General features: G+C 39.6%; 1 protein-coding gene and 1 long non-coding RNA gene across 4 annotated transcripts in view; one reads left to right on the plus strand and one right to left on the minus strand.

Moving 5' to 3' along the window:
• Positions 1 to 229: 229 nt before the first annotated feature.
• On the plus strand, positions 230 to 7,054 carry LOC132593395 (uncharacterized). Its single transcript, XR_009558846.1, has 3 exons — positions 230 to 351; positions 4,527 to 4,586; positions 6,325 to 7,054. It is a non-coding gene; the product is annotated as an uncharacterized lncRNA (long non-coding RNA).
• SERAC1 (serine active site containing 1) overlaps positions 3,645 to 23,407 on the minus strand; it is an 87,528-nt gene continuing 67,765 nt past the window's right edge. The window contains exons 11-17 of one of the 3 annotated variants that reach the window (XM_030853061.2): positions 14,753 to 14,903; positions 13,318 to 13,459; positions 12,169 to 12,263; positions 10,832 to 10,929; positions 9,584 to 9,766; positions 8,271 to 8,414; positions 3,645 to 6,604 (exon numbers count right to left, since the gene is read on the minus strand). In XM_030853061.2, the coding sequence (XP_030708921.1) occupies positions 6,468 to 6,604; positions 8,271 to 8,414; positions 9,584 to 9,766; positions 10,832 to 10,929; positions 12,169 to 12,263; positions 13,318 to 13,459; positions 14,753 to 14,903 (950 nt within the window). In that variant the 3' untranslated portion in view covers positions 3,645 to 6,467. Of the gene's footprint in view, positions 8,415 to 9,583; positions 9,767 to 10,831; positions 10,930 to 12,168; positions 12,264 to 13,317; positions 13,460 to 14,752; positions 14,904 to 23,407 lie in introns of all 3 variants that reach the window. The other 2 variants (XR_009558845.2, XM_060283880.1) reach the window with 2 other exon arrangements.

The raw sequence follows: 23,407 nt of genomic DNA on the forward strand, positions 1-23,407 counted from the left end.
TTGTGATCATGTGGCTGATAAGAGAGTATCGTACCATATATTGGTAGCCCAGGAAAAGATCAAAATTTGAAGTACGGTTTCTACCGAATGCACACCACTTTGCACCATCATAAAATCGAAAAATCATTAAGTTGAACCATTGTGAGTTGGAGACCATCTGTATTTACATTTGCTAGTGAGATTTATGCTTTCATATGTTTTCCTGTTACTAAATAGTGTCCTTTCATTTCAGCATGAAGAAGTCCCTTTAACGTTCCTTGTAAGTCTGGTCTGGTAGTGATGAACTCCTTCAGCTTTTGCTTGTCTGAAAAACTCCATCCCTTCTTCCACTCTGAAGAACAACTTTGCCAGGTAGAGTATTCTTGGTAATATATCAGCACTTGTAATATATTGTGTCACTCCTCTCTGGCCTGCAAAAGTTATGCAAAATATCTGCTGGTAGTTTTATGGGGTTCTCTTGTACATAACAAGTTGTTTTTCTCTTGCTGCTTTTAAGATTCTCTCGTTTTGACAGTTTAATTATAATGTGTCTCAGTGTGGGGCTCTTTTTTTTTTTTTTTTGGCCCTGCCATGTGGCTTGTGGGATCTTAATTCCCTGACCAGGGATCGAACCTGTGCCCCATGCAGTGGAAGCACAGAGTCTTAACCACTGGACTGCCAGGGAATTCCCTGGGGCTTTGTTTTTTTGTTTTTCTAAAAGTTTTTATTGGAGTATAGTTGATTTACAATGTTGTGTTAGTTTCCAGTGTACAGCAAAGTTTGTGGGGCTCTTTGAATTCATCTTATTTGGAATCCTTTGGGATTCCTGCTTAGGAAAGATTTTACCCTTTATTTCTTTGAATAAGCTTTCTGACCCTTTTTTCTCTCTTCTCCTTCTGGAACCTCTATAATGCAAGTATCAAGTCTGCTTGATGGTATCCCATAGGTCCCTTAAGCTATCTTCATTCTTTTTCACTTTTTTTTTGGTCCTCTGGATGCATTCCACTGCCCTCTTTTTGAGTTTGCTGATCCTTTCTTCCCCATGATCTGGTCTGCCATTGAACCCCCTACTACGTTTTTCAGTTAGTATTCTTCAGCTCTGTGATTTCTGATTGATTCTTTCTTATATTTTCTATGTTTGGGCTGAAATTCTCACGCTATTCATGAATTACTCTCCTGACCATGGTGAGCATCTTTATGACCATTATTTGGAACTTATTTATCTCTCTTTCATTAAGGTCTGTTTTTGGAGTTTCATCTTTTTGTTTGCAACATATTCCTCTGTTTCTTCATTTTCCTTGACTCTCTGTGTTGGCTTCTGTGCATTAGATAAAATAGCCACCTCTCCCAGTCTTTTTTTTCTGGGCGGGGGGTCTTCATTACATGCAGGCTTTCTCTAGTTGTGGTGAGCGGGGGCTACTCTTTGTTGCAGTGCACGGGCTTCTTATTGCAGTGGCTTCTCTTGTTGTGGAGCATGGGCTCTAGGCACACAGGCTTCAGTAGTTGCAGCATATGGGCTCTAGGGCGCATGGGCTTCAGTAGTTGTGGCACGCGGGCCCTAGAGCACGTGGGCTTCAGTAGTTGTGGTGCATGGGCTCAATAATTGTGGCACACGGGCTCTAGGGCATGGGCTCAGTAGTTGCAGCACACAGGCTCAGTAGTTGTGGCACGTGGGCCCTAGAGCACGTGGGCTCTAGGGTGCGCTGGCTCAGTAGTTGTGGCACACGGGCTCAGTAGCTGTGGCTCGCAGGCTGTAGAGCACAGGCTCAGTAGTTGTGGCACACGGGCTTAGCTGCTCTATGGCATGTGGGATCTTCCCAGACCAGGGATTGAACCCGTGTCCCCTGCATTGGCAGGCGGATTCTTAACCACCGCGCCACCAGGGAAGTCCCCAGTCTTGACAGAGTGGTCTCGTGTAGGAGATGAACCTAGGATTCAGCCCATCAAGCTCTTGGTTATCTCTCAAACTCTGTGACTGTCTGAACCTCCTTCTTTGTTCTTAGTGGCTCCCGGGAGTTGAGGTTCTGCTAGGACCTCTCAGTGTTCCAAAGGGAACATTCTCAGTCAGTACCTAGATGCAGGCTGATTGGAAACTGAACCCTCAGGCAGCAGCTTTTCAAGTATACAGATAGACCCTTCCAGGGGAAGACTGGAAGATGGGTGTTTCTGTGCTCCCTCTGTGCTGAGCAATAGGGGGATGGAACTGTTTCTTTGTACAGTCCTGTGGGATCCACAAACACAAGGCTTGCTGGCCATCAGAGGCAAGTAATCAAGCGGTGCACTCCCTGGGTAACAGCCACAAAAGACAGGGCACTAGAGATGTGTCGAAGCTCCTTCCAGGAAGACACCAGCAACCTCGAGTGGGCAAGAGGGAGAATGCAGAGACAGAACCACCAGCCTCCCTGGTCCCCAGGGAAGATCACAGTCATCCTCTAGATGTGTGCTGAATTAGAAGCCTGACCCTCAGGCCGCAGCTTTTAAGATAAGCAAATGGGCACCTTTCAGGAAAAGGCTGGGAGATGGGCATTTCTGTCTGCTGCCCTTGTGCTGAGCCCTGCGGGGAGAGCCACTGTGAGTCCTTGCAAGCCCATTTCGAACTGTTTTTTCTTTGCTGTAGACTTGTGGGTCTTGTGTATGCAAGCCCTGCTGGCTTTCAAAGCTAGGTGTTTTGGTGTGGTGGGGGAGGTCCATCCTTCAGGTGGAAGACTTGAAAGTTGGGGCACTGGATGTTGGGCCCAAACCCTTCACTCCTCAGGCAGAAGCTGGGAGTTGTGTGTTCCCTCCTGATTGTATCTCACTGTGCCAAGGGTGAGATTTATGGTGACAGTATGTCTCAGTCTTTCTTATCCATTTCAACATGGGCATTTTCTCGTTCACCCAATGTGTAAGAGTTGCTCAGCTAGTTTCTGAACTTCTCTCTGAGGGAACTGTTCCGTGTGTAGCTGTAAATTTGGTGTCTGTGGAGCAGGCGAGTTCAGGAGCCTCCTATGTCACCATCCTGGTCCAGAACTCTCAAAAATGTTTTAATCTGGTAATCCAAGATGTCAAAATATTCTAAAACCCATCTAGATGTATACATACCCAAAGCTTTTTATGCTTAGAGATTACATTCATATCCAGAACTCTCTAATGATCCTAGGAATCGGTGAGTATCCAGCTTTCAATATAAACTAGCTTTAACAATCCTGAAATAGTTTGGATTAAATTAAAAATCAAAGGTTCTAGTAAGCTTAGTGTTTTCAAACTTTGGAACCAGCTGTTGAATTCCATGACACTGTTTCTAAACTCCAAGGCCAAGCTAAAAGCGGATTAAGAACTGGAATTTTTACAAGAATGGCTTTTTCTAAATTTGGAAACTTCTTGGATATTAAACTGCCTTTTTATGTCTTCTGCTTTATTAAGGCAATTTATAATTATACAATGAATTTCTAATAGATTTTTTTTTTTTTTTTTTTTTTTTTTGTGGTACACGGGCCTCTCACAGTTGTGGCCTCTCCCGTTGAGGAGCACAGGCTCCAGACGCGCAGGCTCGGCAGCCATGGCTCACGGGCCCAGCCGCTCCGCGGCATGTGGGATCTTCCCGGACCAGGGCACGAACCTGTGTCCCCTGCATCGGCAGGCGGACTCTCAACCACTGTGCCACCAGGGAAGCCCTCTAATAGATTTTAAGTGATTAGCTTTGGGGAGTGTTCAACATCCAATATAAGGGCACAATCAGTTTTACTGAGTACATTAAAATTGCATTTATTGAACATGTTTAAATTTTTTTCATGGACATAATTTTTATACCAAATGTCAATAAAAGCGAAACCATACATTAACATATTTAATATAACAAAGAGATGAAAATTCAGGAGGGTATGCCTAAAAGTCAAATTCTAGGAATTAGAAATAATTTGAGGGGCACTGTAAATTATGAGCCAAGCTCAAAAGATATACACACGTCACTCTGTGACTGTGCTGTGTTTCTCAACAACAGGAAACCAGTGCTGGCATCCACTACCATGGGCGCCCCAACCTGAGCAGAGGGCCGCGTCCTCCACCATATTATGCCTGTTGCTGTGACCTTGGGTGAATGGTTGAGATGGAGTCAAGAAAGGCATCACAATCCTCCATTTGTAGTCTGACTCTCTCTATGGTGACATTTAAACAGTGGAGTAAAGGGGGGACTCGGTGCCCTTAACTTTTAGGGTTGACAACGTAATCAGAAAGAAGTAAAGGGCTTATAGATAAGGATAATTAATTTTTCATCTGAATTTTATTTACAGCTTGTTTTCAGTAGTCTGCTAACACCTGTATTCTGTTTATTTCCTTCCTGGATAGATCATTTAAAGAGACTTTTCCCATGAGGGGAAAGGTAATAGGAAGCTTCATTTGAAATTTTTTCCAGAAAGGATATTTAAACAAGGCTGATTGAACTAGGAGAACCATTTTACTGATGGTCTAAGTTTAAAACTATTTCAAATGTGTATGTTTTCATACTTTGTGTTCTTAGAGTTTTTCAGGTGATGATTATTTTTAAAACATTATTGACTTAAATCTTACAGGACTGATGAAGTGAATCTGTATACATCATATCCATTTCATAAACAGAATGAACAGAAATGGTAAGTGACTTGCCTGAAAAGCTATAGTCATTCAGAAGTACACTGGATCTCTCTCCCAGACCTTATTTTTAAAGCACAGCTATAATGGCTATATTGAGATTTTACCAAGTGGGGTTTCATTTCATTACTCTAAGTTAATGAACAGATATTCCAGCCATGGTATATCTGCCATGGTTCATGGAAAACAGAAAAAGAAAACGAACCAAGCCTATGTACACCCCTCTCCCCACGTGATCCCATTAGCTAGAGTTTATTGTTGATAGCTAACTAGCACACTCTATAGCTACATAACAAAACAGGTAGTTAAGTCACTTGTTAGGTTTTTGCATAATTAAACAATTAGATGTTGTTAAGGTTCACTGATGCCCCCAGTTTACCTTCAGATGCTGTACTCCTTTTAGCTTTGACTATCCCATTCTACAAATGTCCATCATTTTCAAAATGGTAGACATAAGCTTAACATGACCCAGCAATTCCACTCCTAGTATATACCCAAGAGAATGGAAAACATGTCCACACAAAAACTTGTACGTGAATGTTAACAGCAGCATTATTCATAACAGCCCCAACATTGAAAGAACCTAAACGTCCCTCAAATGATGAATGGATAAACAAATGTGGTACATCCATACAATGGACTATTATTTGGCCATAAAAAGGAACGAAGTCCTACTACATGTATACATGCTACACCATGGATGAACCTTCAAAACATTATGCTAAGAGAAAGAAGCCAGACACAGAAGGCCACGTGTTGTAATTTTTTTAAAACTTGTCATTCATATGAAATGCCCATAATGGGCAAATCCATAGAGACAGAAGATTAGTGCTGACCAGTGGCTGGGGGAGAGGAGAGGAGTGATTGCTAATGGCTGTGGGGTTATCTGGAGGAATGATGAAATGTTCTGAAACTAGATAGTGGTGACGGTTGCACAACTCTGTAAACACACTAAAAATCAATGAGCTGTGCATTTAAAAGGGTGAAGTTTAATATCTCAATAATGCTGTTACTTAAAAAAAAGTCATCAGTATGATTTCCTATTTCTCACATGCTGGAGACCAATTAATACCATTTCCTAATGAGCAAGAAATAATGGTATACTTTAGCTAAAAAGAATCTGAGAATCTTGATATTAAGTATTGCTAATATATATATAATAGCTTAGAATAGTTTTAGTTCACACTTTGATCAATAATGGATTTATTATTCTTATCTGGGAAAAATTAAAAGTATAGGTAGCTACAGTCTGGAAAGAATTATTATAGGCTAGAAATTTTTTTAAAAGAGAAATATTTGTTCTCAGCAATATGAAAATAAAAACTTACAAGGAAATGACCCAGGGATGACAAGGCGTGTAACAAAGCTAACATGTTACACAAAGGTTTACACTGACAAGTTTTAAAAACTTACAGCACATGGAAACCCTGACCCAAAACAGAGTCTTTATGTTCTAGTTCATTCTCTCTCCATTTTAGGCACCCTCCAACAGGCATTTCTGTGGTAAACTGGTGATGGCTCTCCCTTCAGAAGCCATCAGCGCTGCTCCCAGCATGAGCCAGGGACAGTCACAGATGACAAAAGTCACAGATCACATCCTTTAGCCATAGCAGCTTGCTCCCTATCACCAGGGACAACACTGCAAAACATAAACTGGCACATATGGAAGTTTTTTAAATCAGAAGAATCCAGTCTAGCCCTTCTTTCTTTGATTGACACTTCTGGGTTTGTGTTTTACAGAACAATATTCTGTTGCCTGCAACATACTCCAGGCCACATTAATGCCATAATGACTACATTTGCATGATTGCGTAGAGCTTAAAAAGAGAGAACACCACGTTTCTTGCACTGTGTTCATGTGTGAAAACAGAAAAAGACAATTGTCAGTTTTCCAGGTCTTTGGCTAACGTGTCACGGATGAATTGTAAGGTACGTTGGTACAAAAAAGCATCCTTTTTCTTTGGCTTACAAATGTTCAAATGGTTAACATCCACAGGAATTAGATCTCCAATGCCTAGATCTGAAGAAAACAAAAATGTCAATAAAATTTAAGTAAAAATATAAGCTGCCCCCTGTCAACAGTGAAAGAGGCCAAATGCGTACTGGTAAATGTTGATTTGGTCGTGATCGAGAACCAAATCAGAGATAAAGGAACTTAAAGTTTGTAACTAAACTGCATTTGACTAATCACGTGACAATGGAGTCTCAGTAGGTGTAATTATAACTTTATGCTTTTCTCATAAATTCTGTGTGTGTGCTGCCGATTTCCTAATTCAATAGTGAACAGAGCCTGAGCACTGTCACCTTCAAAACGTTTACACACTGCAGGTTATTACTAAGTTATTCCACACTTCTCTGAACCACTTCTCTTCCTAGAGCTAATATTAGAAACTTGATAATGAGCTCCCGTGCCCTGATGAAACGAATGGGAACGTCTCACATGGAATCCCTTCTATACCCGACCCTCCACGCTCACTCTACCAGGGAAGGAGATGATGTGGTGCTTGAGAGAGCTGGTTGAGTTTTTGATGTTTCAGCCTAACCAAGTCCACCTAGATGGAAGTGACAGGAGGTACTAGTGAAGCCAGCCAGGTGAGGAAGTGCAGCTGGTGGTTATGAAGGAAGACAGGCCACCTGGTGACACAGAAGAAGGGGTGGACAGAATGATGACAAGGCTATGTCACTACCAGCAGGTGGTCCACAATATTAATTTTGCTTTAAGCTCCCAAATTCATCTTAAAAGAAAACAAAAAACTGGCCACTGTTCTTTGAACTCTTCAGATTCTTCAACTACCAAACAGCAGTTCCTCCCCCTATGGCATATTGCTTTAAGGTAAAGTCTCTTCAGATTCCACTATAGGATATCAAGCCTTTTTCATTTTATATAGATAATAATGAAGTAGGACAAAACTTGTTACGCAGACAGAAGAACCATCTGGCAGGCGCTCCAGATACGCACCATGCCTGGCTGCCAGGAGCTCTCAGTAATGGCAGAGTGCTACCAGGACAGCACCTGACCCAGCCCCCCGAAGTGATCAGAAAAGGGTCTGACAAGCAAACTAAAGGGTTAGCCAGGTTGAGGGGAAAGCCTTTCAGGGAGTGAAATGTACGGGCTCTTCACTATGCTCAGAGTAACACAGGAGGCTATGAGGAGAACTGAGATGTGGGCTCTGCCCTCGGAGAGCCTACAGTAGACTACAGTGCTCTGCAGTAGCAGGTATTGGTCATTTCCCTCAGTCCCAGGATTAGGAAGACACTGAACTTTAACACTAGTTTTTTCCTTCACAATCTCTGTTGCTTGAATATTACTAAGCTTCCACACCTTTAGCTGATTTCTTTAAGGTTCCTGCAGGTGGCTATCAATCTGTGAAATGAAATGCTCCTTTTAATCTAGCTGATAGAAAAGCTCTGATTCTTACCTTAATGCAGCAGATTTCACTGTTGAGAGCTAATGCAGAGTTAGCCGATTAACCTTTGCTGTCTGATCAGTTAAATGAAAGGAGGGAAGGGGAATGCCAAGGTTAAATGTTTGCAGAGAAGTTTTACTCTATGGCTTAAAAGAATAACAGAATCTAAATCTTCATAAAACTGTCTCCTAAAACTGAGAAACTGGATATAAAAGTTGACGTTTATGATTACCACCAACCAGGAAACTAAGGACAAACAAGTTTCAAAAGAGTGAATACCTGCTGATTCCAGGGGCACCACGTGGAGTTTAATCATGCTACCAATGTAGGTTGGTAGTGTTTCTACAAAACTCAGCACCTGGAAGTTTCTATCTTTTGCAAACTTCAGAAAGTCATCCTGTAGTGTTTTAAGTGCAGGAGAATCTGTAAAATTATAGAGAGCGAGATTGTAACAAGATCTGTTTATCTAGTTCATAATAAAATGCATCAACCTTCCAAATTTAGAGAGGAAATTAGGGTTCTGATTCAAGATGGTGGCTTATTTTCTCTTTTTCCTAAGAAGCCATTAAGATGAGAGAAAAGGGCTGAAACCAATCTAGAACTCAGAGGCCAGTGTCAGCGGGAGAGTTTTTCTCACATTGCTGGCTGACCAGAAGCAGTACCCAGGGCAGTTTGGTGTGTGGGGCTGAGGGGTCCCTCGGTGTGCTGGCTGGCACTTCCACGTCCACTCTGAAGCACAGCCTCCCATCAACAGAGCCTGTCTGTAATCACAGAGCACCCATCCCCTTCCTGTCCCCCATCCTCAAGTATCAAAGGGTGACCAAGAAGCACCAGGTCTTAGAGGAAAGCCTCCCACCTGAGAGAGACAGACCAGGTGAGCAAACAGAAAACCTGGGCACAGAAGACACTTTTTTTTTAAAAAAAAAACCTCTAGTTAGTATCTTTAGAATGATTTCAAAAGAAAATGGATCACAGAACAAGAAAGAGCTTGTGGAAGGTAAAGTTTGACTGCAAAAAAAATCAAATTCAACAAAAGGTTTGAAGATAAAGTCCAATTACTCTCCATAAAGCAGAACAAAGAGCATATGAGCAAAAAGACAATGGTATACTAAAGCTCAAGCCAAGGGTCCCAAAATTCTGATTAACAGGTAGGTGTTCCAGAGAAAGAGAAGATGCTTATTAACCCCAAACAAATATAGTGCCTTATAATTAATATGAATATCTGTAAAGCTCGTGTATATTTTAACAGTTGATGATTTTCCAAACTTGTGGAAAAGAGCAGTTCTTTGGTAATTTGGAATAATACTTAATGCAAAACATTATGTAACTTTAAAAATTTTAACTAAGATAGTGTTAAAATTATTGTTATATTTCTTAAGCAGATAATGGCTTAAGAACAAAAAGGGAATGTATCAAAGAAAAATTAACCCCAAACTAAAAAGTTTCCATGATAGTCTAAACACAATTGATGTACAAATAGTAAAATGAGGTAATACAGCCAAGTTAAAACTGTTAGTCAAATCTGTTCTTCTCCTTCTCCTGTATAACTGGTGTTAATACAATGCCAATTCCCTTTAGAAAAAAAGTATTACCCTTGCTGAGTTCTTTGACTTCCAAAGAGGGAAAGAGAAGATAACGAATATTAACAGAGTATTCAGCCAGGTGGGATCCATGATGAGGGACACTATAAAAAATTATTCCTCTGGTATTGTTTATAATAGTACTCATTTCTGGCTTCTTAGAGGCTTCCAACAGCATCTTTTTGACAAGAAGACCTAGCCATAGAGAAGAAAAACAATGCATAAGCTATTTTCCTTCCCTTATTAAAAAAAAGGCAAACAAGAAATACAGAAAAAGAGATGCTTTCTTTAAAAAAGTTTAAACAATAATTCTCTGTAGTCCAACAAACAGGGCCTTAAAATATTAACACTTAGTAATGCGCCCAATCCTCTAAAATATATAGCACAAGACTACGAACAGGTAAGATTCTAGAAACTCATTTGTAAAGCAGATGTTACATCACAGGATGCACTCTCCCGGAGAAGAGAGTTAGGCACTGCATGTTGGGTGTCCATCAATGACGTGCATAGGCAGCAGCCAGCCTCCCCACCTACCCGCAGCAGCCCACTAACGACCACTCCGTTAGGACAACCTAACCCAACCTGGGCTTGGAGCTGATAGGGAAACACAAAGGTAACATGGATGGTAACAGTCGGTCTCTGAGGATATAAAGGGCTACATCCACCTTTCTCTCAGCAAAAAGCCCAGACTCAAGAGTCAGCAGTCCTGAGCATTTCATCAGCTAAACTAGGCCAAGGGCTGCTGAAAGGCCCTCTGCAAGGTGGATGGTGAACATTTAGCACCGGACTGGGAGTGGGTTGGGAGAAGCAGGGGATGTGGCTTAGCAAGCAAGCACTGGGACCAAAGAGGGGACACCTGTGATCACACCGCCACTTCTGCAGGCCTTGGGCAAGGGGTAAGCAGGCATGCTGGGGCTGTGGGCACAGGAGCAGTGACGGACTCTGTGGTGGTTGGAGAAACAGGGAAGAAAGGGGGGGGCCCTGGGACCAGCCAGGAACGCTGAGAGATATTGACAAGTTGGGCTTACATACGCCATGGACAGCTTCTGATATTTACTCATTATCAAGCGTAGTGCTTAACTCATTTTCTTTTTATATGGTTTTTTACTAGTTGTCCCCTCTTAGAAAAACAAATAGCAGGGAAGGAGCCATAGCCAAAAACATTAATTTGGGGGGAAAAGGGCTACCAGTAAACAAAACAGAGAGCTCCATAGCTGACGACCTCACAATGCTTGTTTGGCAACAATGAAACATACTTACCTCCCATGCTGTGTGATACCCAAATCATTGGCCTATCCCCAACACCAGCAGCTCTGAGCTTCCTCAGAAGTTCGTTGCTCCTGAATGCAATGGACTTTCTGAACAAAATGAAAACAGCGGGTATGACAGGAGGCTACTGATTCCCCCTGCCCCAATTTTGCTATCCACGTTTTAAGGCAAGATCTTTTGTTTATTGGACCAATTCTACATGCTACATTTTGGAGTCAGGAATACCTCTATTCTCTCCGGTTGATTCCCGCAATTGCTCATTCCCCATTTCTAACTTAGTTACACTGGCACAGGTGGGAATATTTATGAAACAAGCATTGTTTAGGCATCTAAAACGTATCGGGCAATTTTCACGGGTCAAACTGGGGTCTTACCCCATTGCCCCCACCACTTAGGGTGTGCATCCCTCCTCATTAGGTGGCCTGACAAGACAAGGATCAGCGGAGACCATGCTGTCCTTTGCGAGTTCACCTGTGGAGTCAGCTGTCATTGCTGTTTAGTTCTACTTGTATTTATGTTACAAACACTAAGCTTTCATCATTTTGGTTTGGTACTTAGAAACAGCACAAAGCTATTAGAATCAGACTTCAAATAAGTAATTTTCAAACTAAAAGGGAACTCTAAAGCTGTCTGGTCTGGTAGTTTTAAACTGTGTATGTGGAGAATCCTTTCTTTGAAATAAAGGTTTATGCGAGCTCCTCTGGGTGACCTGGGGAAGGAGCCCTGGGGTCTCGCCCGCTGACCCTCAGCACCATTCCTCTGGCACCTAGGTGGGCGTCACTCATATATAACACTCAGTTTGATAACACAGATCAGACCAACTCCCTCCATTTGCAGACCAGACTTCCCAGACCAGTTTAATGACCTAAGATGGCTAGTGAGTCAAAGGCAGAGTTGGCTACAGTCTAGGTCCTGAAGTCCAGAAATCGAGCGCTCTCTCCTGTATATACAATTGGCACATACGATGTACAAGTGACATAAGGAGCCTACGTTGCTCAGCATCTCTCTTGGCTTCCTTTAGGTGGTATGCTTGTGAACACAAAAGCCAAAAGCCCCATGTTTACTTCCAGGAATTAAGGAAACTTTGCTCTCGAATCCATGGTCCTTACTATGAGAATAGTTTTAAGCGAACCATGTTAGAAGCCCAACATTGACACTATATCTAAGCCTTATACAGTTTCATTATTTATAGCTAATTTCCTCTATAAGGAAGAGAAGAAAGGTTACGTTAGTTTTCCATAAGAAAATCCTGTCTGTGGCCTCAAAGATAAAACACCCCTCCATCCCAGAGGGCCCACTTGTGGCCTGGACCCTTCACCCTCTGTTACCTTTCCATAGGGCACCTTGCTCTCCAGTCGCTAAGGCTGGTGTCATACTCCACAGATATAATTCGGAGAGCGGGACAGTCTCTTGCTAACCACGACTATGTAAAATAAAAGGTACAAAAGGGAAGATATGAATTTCCACTGTTCCACTTATTTCCTAGCAATTGAAATTTGTAACTAAAGGACCCTTGTAATACTGACAACTAGTAAAAGACTGCACTGGAGTAAAGTATAAAGGTGACTAGAAAAATAACTCCAGCATTTTATCTTTTTATATCTCTGCTCATAAGGTGATATTGCATAAGGTCTATGCAGGTTTCAAGAGAATATTCTCAATTTTAATCTGCTATAGCCAAAAGCAGGGCCTGTTTTTGGAGTCTAGATCAAATTGGCTTTTTGAAAGCATTTAATAGAAAGCTGTGATCTCAGGACAGACAGAAGAGTGTGACGGAGGTTAGAGATTTGACCTGAGAGCTCAGATACTAATTACAGTTACAGTTCTGTCTCTGTGGAGCCGAGGTTTATCGTCATCTCCATATTTCAGTGTCTCCAGAGAAAGAGTGCCAACCACTCTTCCTGCTGATACGCCCTTGTGAAGGTGGATAAGCGGAAGTGGGACAAAGCCCCAGGAACTATTTATACATATTTACAGCATCAATTTTCACTGAGCTTTAGATAAATTTCATTCAATAAATTAATGCCAAAGTTTAGGCTCTTTAGAAGAAATAATGTCAAAGAAATCCAAAGCAGAATTACTTCTTCAAAGTCTTTCTATTTTATAATTATTAAAATCACAGAACTAGCCAGCTGTTATTAATATATTATTTATTGAATTATATATATATATTTTTTTGAATTATATTTTTAACGGAAGTGGACTATTTGACTGGCCCTTGCCCTTTGCCCATTTTTTACTTAACAGAATACTCTTTTAGAGTCATAGAATGTACCGTAAATTATACAACACAGAGTGATAAGCCCAGTTGTTCATGTAACATATTATAAGTGTCCCTAAGGAAAAGAAAAACTGCATGGAAAAAAAATCCCAGTAAAAAGAGAAAAGTAAGCGTGTCACAGTGAGGACTCTAAAGGCCGGTGACACAGCAGTGTGTCGGGATAAGGGTGGCCTACCAGAGGTAGCCGCTTCCTTACCTTGGGCCAACATGTTGTATACTTGGTTTCATCCTCTGAAACCTTTCCAGTTAAATTCTGATCATTGTCCTGCTGGCGCCACGTTTTGAATGCTGCTCCCATAAGGCCATGAATAAACAGGACATCTGCTTTAATGGGCTGACTAACAGGGGAGAGAGTTTTTAAAAGAAGCAGAAAAAATGCATTATTACTTTGATAAGAATCTACACAGCACTCTCTTTGGATGGTGCTTATTTTAGCAGGTTTATATGACATAAAATAAACTTAATTAAGGCAAGCTTTATAAGCACAGGTTTGCTGAGGAGCCCTAAAGGAGTTCTGGCAAAGACATATATGCAGTGTGCTCACTGCTCTCTCTGTAAGGATGGAAACACAACTAGGCAGGCAGACCAACCAAAATCAACTGTAATGCGGTTAGTGATCAATGAAGTGACAGATGTCATAGATTACCCTCCAAAGAGTTCCATGAGAATATTACACAAATCAATAAAAGTATTTAAGAAATTAAATCATATGCTAGTGTAGTTTCAAACTCAGTATGCATGAAAAAGATTGTTTTTATCAAGGAAAATGATGTTTATCAGAAACAGAGCAAATGAGATTTTAAAGTAACATTCTTTCTTTGTATATGCCATTTAAAAAAATTGCAATAGTATATTACTTGCAAGCTATTTATAACACACACCCAATTATGTAACACATATAAAATACATTACCATATTATTTTATTTACAAATTAGAATTAACCAGGAAATCTATTTTTCAAGTTAAAAAAAAGTTCTTGCTATTTTCTGAGGTATTAAAGTGCCTGACAAAAATCTAAGAAATGTGTAATTTTTTCATTGTGGTATATTTATTGTCTTAGCAACAATACGACTGGAAATAGTGACCAGAAATAACCTTAAGAAAACAAACAAACAAAAAAAGAAATAACCTTAAGAAGGAGTATGAGTCAAATTTATTACAACTTATTCCTTCCGATACATGCTTTTATAACCTCGCCTAAGCTTTCTCTAGTTCCTTGAGTTCTAGGCCCAGGCTGATTTGGTTGCCTGCATGTAATAACGTCCTAGCTCCTTCTCATCCAGATCAACCTCTACAACCCTAATCAGTTAATAACTTAGATTTACATGAAAAATGTAATGAAACAAAGAAGAAATATGCATTACAGAGTTTATGTGAGACATGTTATAAAAGGTGAATGCAGCCTTCCTGAAGGTAAGCCGCTGGTATAAAATAACCCTGGTTCCATACTTTCACGACAGCTTGCAATTCTTCTGAGGTTATTAGGGGGAAACTGTTTCAGTAAATAAGGTATTTGACTTATTTGTAAGGTATTTAACTTATCTAAATTATGCAGAAAGAAGTTAGAATATTAAGCCCTTGAAGCATTACGTCCCCACAGGGACAAAGCGGCTCTACCCTGCCTTCTTACCTTGTGCGGTACTGGGGGTGCAGCACGTACACGCCGTCCTGGTACTTATCTTGCACAGTCTCTCGGTCTAGATTAGCCAGGGTTCTGGCGGCGTGTGAGGCCTCCATAATGTGGTGGGACTTTATTGCTTCTACCAGTATCGAAACCCAGCCTGGTGAAAGAACACATTCCCTAAACACCAGCACTAATCCGTCTCAGACTATTGAGAGGTTTTCAGGCTGAAAATGATGGGAGGAAGGCAAACCTCAGCATCTGTCTACGAGAAAAAGCCCTACCACCACAATTACATTCTTCCCTAAGGCCCCCTGGGTCCCACAACACAATGCCATGATGTCCCCAGCCAGGTACTCCTTAGGGATCTCAACGAAGGTTAAGAGCCATTTTCTTTATTTAGAAAATCTAACAGAAGTTGTAATTACTAGAGATGAGGCCATAAATGGTAAGAAAATGTCATATTTTGCTTTAGCAAAAATTATTAAACTCAGTGAGTTAACACTAGTTATTTCATTCTGATTGGCATATTAGCAGCCCTTAATAATACATGAGTGAGTAGTTTCTTAATAATGAACTTGTTTGACAGACAAAAAACTTATAAAACCTGAGGTTCAGGAAGGAAAAACTCATTTTTTTAAATTGAAGTATAGTTGATTTACAATGTTGTGTTAATTTCTGCGTTGCAGCAAAGTGACTCAGTTATACCTACATATACATTCTTTTTCATATTCTTTTCCATTATGGTTTATCTCAGGATATTGGGTATAATTCCCTGTGCTATACAGTAGGACCTTGTTGTTTATCCATTCTATATGTAACAGTTTGGAAGAACTGTTTCTTAAAGGGAGACAAAGAAATACTTTGTGCAGTACAATTTCATTTATTTTTTATGTTTTTGTTGTTTAAAACAGTGTATTGCTTTATGAACATAAATATGTAGGCAAAGTTTATGCTTGTGTGTGCATGCACACACACACACACACACACATACACACACACACAAACACACAAAGATCTAGAAAGAGGCACCAAACTATTAAAGTCACTGCCTCTTAGGAGGGAGTTGGGGTTGTGGAGGGCTCTGTTTAAAGCTGGGTTTAATTTTTTGCTATATCTGTGTTCTCCGAAGTATTTACAATGAGAGTCTATTCATGTATTATTTAATTTAAAATAAAACAAAATATGGGCTTTGAGGTCAGAGAGACTTGAGCTCAAATTTCTGTCCCTTGCTTACTTGCTATGGAAACTCAGTCAAGTTACGTGGTTCATTTGACCTGAAGGAAGGTTCTAATAAATTAATCTATATAAAAACTTCCATTTCCAAGCGTAGCAGGTGCTCAATAGAGAGCAGCTTGTCCTCCCTCTTTCATCCTCCCACTTTCTGTGGCAAAAGTGTTGAGAAACACTGTGATGATAGGAGGCCATTATTTAATAATCCAAAAGAAATTTCAGACCCAATAATTCTTTAACAATACTCTAATTTGTAATATTAGAAAATCCCTCTTCAAAATCTCTTATAGAATGCTTTATAATAATTAATGTTTTAAAATTCTACCTATAGAGATATACAAGTATGTTACTGGTATGTACAAAAATATGGCTTTATTTTTAACGGAGTCACAAGAAAGGAAACACAAGAGAAAGCACGGCACAAGCCATTTCTACAGCATTTTTTAGTTGGCAAAGTATTTTTACAATGCCTGAGATGCTTCACCTAATGCTCCTTGGAAAACTTGTGTCTTTCTTAAATATTTACTGTTTTTTAATTACATAACTTCTGAATACATTTTAATTGTAAAAATAAACAAACAAAAATAGCACTTAATAATGAACATCCCACTTTAGCACTCCCATCATTTCCCAATTCCCACTTATATCCTCAGAAGTAATCAAAGTTAAAAGTCTGGTGGACACCCTTCCAAACCTTTTTAAAAATTCAGTTACATACCTATAATTTATGCATATACACTATAGCTCCATATGCTTTTTTTTTTTTTGCCTAAATGGAATTATACTATTCCTACTGGCCTGTGACTTGATTTTATACTTCAGCCATGTACACAGACCAGTTACCAATAATGAAATTGAATCAGTAATAAAAAAAAAAACTCCCAACAAAAGTCCGGGACCAGATGGCTTCACAAGTGAGTTCTACCAAACATTTAGAGAAGCATTAACACCTATCCTGCTCAATCTGTTCCAAAAAATTGCAGAGGAAGGAACGCTTCGGAACTCAAGCAAAAAGGCCAGCATCACCCCGACACCAAAACCAGACAAAGATATCACTAAAAAATAAAATTACAGACCAATATCACTGATGAACATAGAAGCAAAAATTCTCAACAAAATATTAGTAAGCTGAATTTGATGACACATTAAAAGGATCATACACCATGTATCAAGTGTGATTTATCCCAGAGATGCAAAGATGGTTCAATATCTTCAAATCTATCAGTGTGATACACCACATTAACAAACTGAAGAATAAAAACCATATGATCATCTCAAAAGATGAAGAAAAAGCTATTGACAGAATTCAACAGCCAGGGGACTTCCCTGGTGGCACAGTGGTTAAGAATCCACCTGCCAATGCAGGGGACATGGGTTCAATCCCTGGTCCAGGAAGATCCCACATGCCACAGAGCAACTAAGCCCGTGTGCCACAACTACTGAGCCTGTGCTCTAGAGCCCACAAGCCACAACTACTGAAGCCCACATGCCTAGAGCCTGTGCTCCGCAACAAGAAAAGCACCGCAATGAGAAGCCCATGTGCAACAAGACCCAACACAGCCAAAAATAAATAAATTTATTTTAAAAAATAAAATAATAAAAATAATTCAACATCCATTTATAATAAAAACTCCAAAAAATGGTATAGAGAGAACATACCTCAACATAATAAAGGCCATATATGACAAGTCCACATCTAACATCATACTCAATGGTGAAAAGCTGAAAGTATTTTCTCTGAGATTAGGAACAAGACAAGGATTCCCACTCTCTCCACTTTTATTCAACATAGTTTTGGAAGTCCTAGTCACACCAATCAGATAAGAAATAAAAGGAATTCATATTGGAAAGGAAGAAGTAAAACTGTCATTGTTTGCAGATGACTTGATACTTTATACATAAAAAAATCCTAAGGTGCCACCAAAAAAACTACTAGAGTTCAACAATGAATTCAATAAAGCTGCAGGATACAAAATTAATATCCAAAAATCTGTTGCTTCTATACACTAACAATGAACTGTCAGAGAAATTAAGGATTTACCACTTACCACTGCATCAAAAAGTATAAAATACCTAGAAATAAACCTACCTAAGGAGGTAAAATACCTGTACTCAGAAAACTATATATAAGACACTGATGAAAGAAACTGAAGATGACACATACAGATGGAAAGATATACTGTATTCATGGATTGGAAGAATTCATATTGTTTAAATGACCGTACTACCCAAGGCAATCTACACATTCAATCCAATCCCTATCAAAATACCAATGGCATTTTTCACAGAACTAGATCAAATAATTTAAAAATTTGTATTGAAACACAAAAGACCCTGAATAGCCAAAACAATCTTGAGGAAAATAAACAGCTGGAGGAACCATGCTCCCTGACTTCAGACTCTACTACAAAGCTACATTAATCAAAACAGTATGGTACTGGCACAAAAAGAGACATACAGATCAGTGGAACAGAATAGAGAGCCCAGAAATAAACCCACACAATTATGGTCAATTAATCTACAACAGAGGAGGCAAGAATATTCAATGGACAAAAGACAGTCTCTTCAATAAGTGGTGCTGGGAAACTGGACAGCTACATGTAAAAGGATGAAATTAAAACATTTTCTTACACCATATACAAAAATAAAGTCAAAATGGATTAAAGACCTAAATGTAAGACTTGAAACCATAAAATCCCTAGAAGAAAACATAGGTGGAATACTCTTTGACATAAATCATAGCAATATTTTTTTTGGACCTGTCCCCTAAGGCAAAGGAAACAAAAGCAAAAATAAACGGCACCTAATTAAACTTAAAAGCTTTTGTACAGCAAAGGAAACCATCAACAAAAGGAAAAGACAGGGCTTCCCTGGTGGCGCAGTGGTTGAGAGTCTGCCTGCCGGTGCAGGGGACACGGGTTCGTGCCCCGGTCCAGGAAGATCCCACATGCCGTGGAGCAGCTGGGCCCGTGAGCCATGGCCACTGAGCCTGCGTGTCCAGAGCCTGTGCTCCGCAATGGGAGAGGCCACAACAGTGAGAGGCCCGCGTACCGCAAAAAAAACCCGAAAAGACAACCTACTGAATGGGAGAAAACATTTGCAAATGATATGACCCATAGGGGTTAATATCCAAAATATATAAACAGCTCATACAACTCAACATCAAAAAAACCCAAAACAACCTGATTAAAAAATGGGCAGAAGACAGGAATAGACATTTTTCCAAAGAAGACGTACAGATGGCCAACAGGTACATGAAACAATGCTCAACACTGGGAAATGCAAATCAAAACCACAATGAGATTATCACTTCACACCTGTCAGAATGGCTACCATCAAAAAGAACACAGCTAACAAATACTGGCAGGGATGTGGAGAAAAGGGAACGCTTCTAAATTGTTGGTGGAAACGTAAATTGGTGCAGCCACTGTGAAAAACAGTATGGAGGTTCCTCAGAAACTACAAACAGAATTACCATATGACCCCACAATTCCATTCCTGGGTATATATCCAAATAAAACTAAAACACTAATTTGAAAAGATACATGCACCCCAATGTCATAGAAGCACTGTTTACAATAGCCAAGATACGGAAGCAACCTAAGTGTCCATCAGTAGATGACTGGGTAAAGAAGATATAGTGTGTGTGTGTGTGTGTGTGTGTGTGTGTATACACACACACACACTGGAGCACTACTCAGCCATAAAAAGAACGAAATTTTGCCATTTGCAACAACATGGATGGACTTGGAGGGTATTATGCTTAGTGAAATTAGTCAGGTAACAGAAACACAAACACTGCATGATACAACAGAAAGACAAACACTGTATGATATCATTTATATGCGGCATCTAAAAAATAAACTAGCGAACGTAACAAAAAAGAAAAAGACTTACGGACACAGAGAACAACAAACTAGCAGTTACCAGTGCAGAGAGGGAAGGGGGGAAGGGCAAGATAGGGGTATGGAATTAAGAGGTACAAATTACTATGTATAAGATAAATAAGCTACAAGGATATATTGTACAGCACTGGGAATATAGCTGATATTTTACAATAACTATAAATGAAGTGTTATCTTTAAAAACTGTGAATTAGTATGTTGTATACCTGAAACTTCAGCTATACCTCAATTTAAAAATACATTAAAAAAGGGCTTCCCTGGTGGCGCAGTGGTTGAGAGTCGGCCTGCCGATGCAGGGGACACGGGTTCGTGCCCCGGTCCGGGAGGATCCCACATGCCGCGGAGCGGCTGGGCCTGTGAGCCATGGCCGCTGAGCCTGCGTGTCCGGAGCCCGTGCTCCGCAACGGGAGAGGCCACAACAGTGAGAGGCCCGCGTACGGCAAAAAAAAAAAAAAAAAAAATACATTAAAAAAAGAAAGGTAAAGCACAGAGAAAAAAAATTTTGGGAAAGACATGGACAGAGTCTCAATGACCTGTGGAACAGAATCAAGAGATTTAATATACATAATTGAAGTCCCAAGAGGAAAGAAGAGAGAAAAAGGGACAAAAAAAAGAATATCTAAAGATAGACAAGCTGGAAAGTTTCCAAATTTGCTCAAAAACATCAACTCACAGATTCAGTCAGCTCAGTAGACCCAGTAGATAGAAAAGAAGGAAGAGCGCTGTATATTATAAACATGTAAATAAAAAGTTTTCTTATATTCTTTAAATACCACTTGACTGTTAAAACAAAAATAACAACAATATATTGTGAGGTCTATAACATATGTGGTCTATAACATATTATGGTCTATAATTATGACAATACCACAAAGGATGGCAGAGTGTATAAACTGAATTATACTGTTGTGAGACTCTCACGTTATATACAAAATGGTATAATATGCATTTAAGATAGACTGTAAAGGAGAAAAAAAGAAACAAAAACCAGAGAGGGGACAAATTGCAAGAGCAAGACAACAGACACAACCAAACTATCAATAATTACATTAGAGCTAAAGAGACAAAACACTTCAATTAAAAGGGATTATCAAGCTGAACTTTTTAAAAAAGATGCAAGTATGTGCTGTCTTAGAGACGTACTTATTTTTAGTCGCAGAAAAATGAAAGCAAAAGAAGGGAAAAAGACAAAAGATATGCAATGCAAACAGCAAGCATAAAAAAAAAAGCCAGTATGGCTATTTTAATACCTGACAAAGCAGACTTGAAGAAAAGGAGTATTACCAGTGATAGAGACAATACTTAATAATAAAAAAATGAACATTTCACAAGGAAGAAAAATCTGATAGAACTAAAGGGAGAAACAAATTCACAATCACAGTTGAAGAATTTAACACGTCTCAGTAATTCATTAAACTAGACAAAACTTGGTAAAGATCTGGAGAAGATTTGAATAATATGATCAACCAACTTGGTTGAACTGTTATGTATAGAACACTTCATCCAACAACTACAGAATATTCCTTCATTTCAAGTGCACATAGAACATTCACCAAGATAGACCATAAAATGGGCCATCAAATAAGTGTCACATTTCCAAAAACTAAAATCTTACAGGGTGTGTTCTTTGAATGCATGGAATATTAAACTAGAAATCAAAGACATACGACATCTAGAAAGTCATTAATATTTGTAAGTTACGCAGCACACTTTTAAGTAACCCATGAGACAAAGAAGAAATCATAAGGGAAATTAGAAAATATTTCAAACTGAATAATGATGAAAATACAATATATCCAAAATTTGAGGGATGCATCTAAAGCAGGTTAGAGGAAATTTACAGCTCTAAATACCTATATTAGAAAATAACTGTAATGACTTTAAAACACGTCTTCAAATTCTTTTGACACCATTCTCATCAAGAGGTGATGGGTCTAAACCCCTTCTAAATCCCTTCTTCTCAAATATGAGCTAGCCTTGGTGACTAACTTTTAATCAATAGATCATGGCAAAACTTACTTCCAGTGCTTGACTATAAAAGGCAAAAGAGCTTATACCTGTCTCTCTCTTGGAACATTTGCCCTTGGAACCGAGCCATCAGGCTTTAAGGAAGCCCAAGGCGAGTGTTGAAAGAAGCCAGTGCCCCCAGCCCCGGCTGAGCTCCCAGTTGAGAACCAGTACCAATTTGCAAGCCATGTGCACGAGCAATCTTCAAAATGTATCCTCCATCTCACAGCTGAGCTGCCCAGCTCATGCTGCATATAGCACATAAAGGCCCTCTCTACTGAATCTTGCCCAAATTTCAGATTCATGAACAAAATATATGGCTGCTGTTTTAACCAGTGAGTTTTAGGGTGGTCTGTTACACAGCAACAGATTAACTGAAACAAGAAAAAAGGTTAAAATCAGTGATCTAAGTTTCTACCTTAATAATCCATAAAAAAAGAGGAACAAATTAAACCAATACAGTAAGTGGTCCTTTATAGAAAAGTCTGCTGATCCCCGAATCAGATTTCAGCAAGTTAAAAACTTCTGCTGATCAAGACACTCTTAAATGTAAATTAAAAAAAAAAACAAAAACAGAGTGATACAAGAAAAAAATGTAAATTCATCGTTTCTAATAAATATTGTTGAACATATGCATGTATATGTGCACATAGGTATGTATATTTATTTGTGTATATGCATACATATATTTGTATATATCACCCTGCTTTTTCCACTGAAAGAGCCCAGAAGCAAAGACACCCCAGGAGCAATAAGCACAGCTAGACAGTACCCAGATCTTGGTCTCTAAAATTCATTCTCTACTAAAAGGAAACAGGATTCTTTGAACAAATGAGCCTAGAACATCTTGTTATACTGGAAAGTAAGGAATGCCTCCCAAAATGATGTGGGCATATCAAAGGACACAGGAGCCAATTTGCCGGGCTCCTACTAACCAAAGCTGAGACAATCTGGCATCAAATTTTTAAGTACAATAATAAGTTATAAACTATTAAAAAATAGGAAACCATGTGCCCATACTGATAGGGAGGGAGGGAGGGAGGGAGGGAGAGAGAAGGAAAGGAGGGAGGAGAGGGAAGAAAGGAAGGAAAGAGAGAAGGAAGGAGTGAGAGGGAAGAGCTCTTGCTTACAGTAGAATGCCAGATGCTGAAAAGCAAACGAGGAAGGGATGCTGCAGTTGGAAAATCACCGTTGTGCAACCATCATGATAAAGACTGGATCAGGCAGGAATTTTCATCTAAAGTACTTCCCCACAGGTGGTTTATTAGTTGCAAGGGGGAAAATCAATTATACAGTGGACTTCTTTTTAGTCTTACTATGCCTCTTGGTTAACCAGATCATATAAAAGATACTATAAACAATTAGATGGTCATCATGGCAAAAACTGCTCTCCTGTGACTGTCCACACACTGATTATCTTAGGTGTGGACTACCCACGTCTCAAGCAATTCCTTGCCCTTCTAAAATGACATGCTCTAAGGAACCAAAGGTAACCCTAAGCAAAGTCTTAAGCCTATTG

This window comes from Globicephala melas, chromosome 14 (genome assembly GCF_963455315.2).
Source record: "Globicephala melas chromosome 14, mGloMel1.2, whole genome shotgun sequence".
Taxonomy (NCBI): Eukaryota; Metazoa; Chordata; class Mammalia; order Artiodactyla; family Delphinidae; genus Globicephala; species Globicephala melas.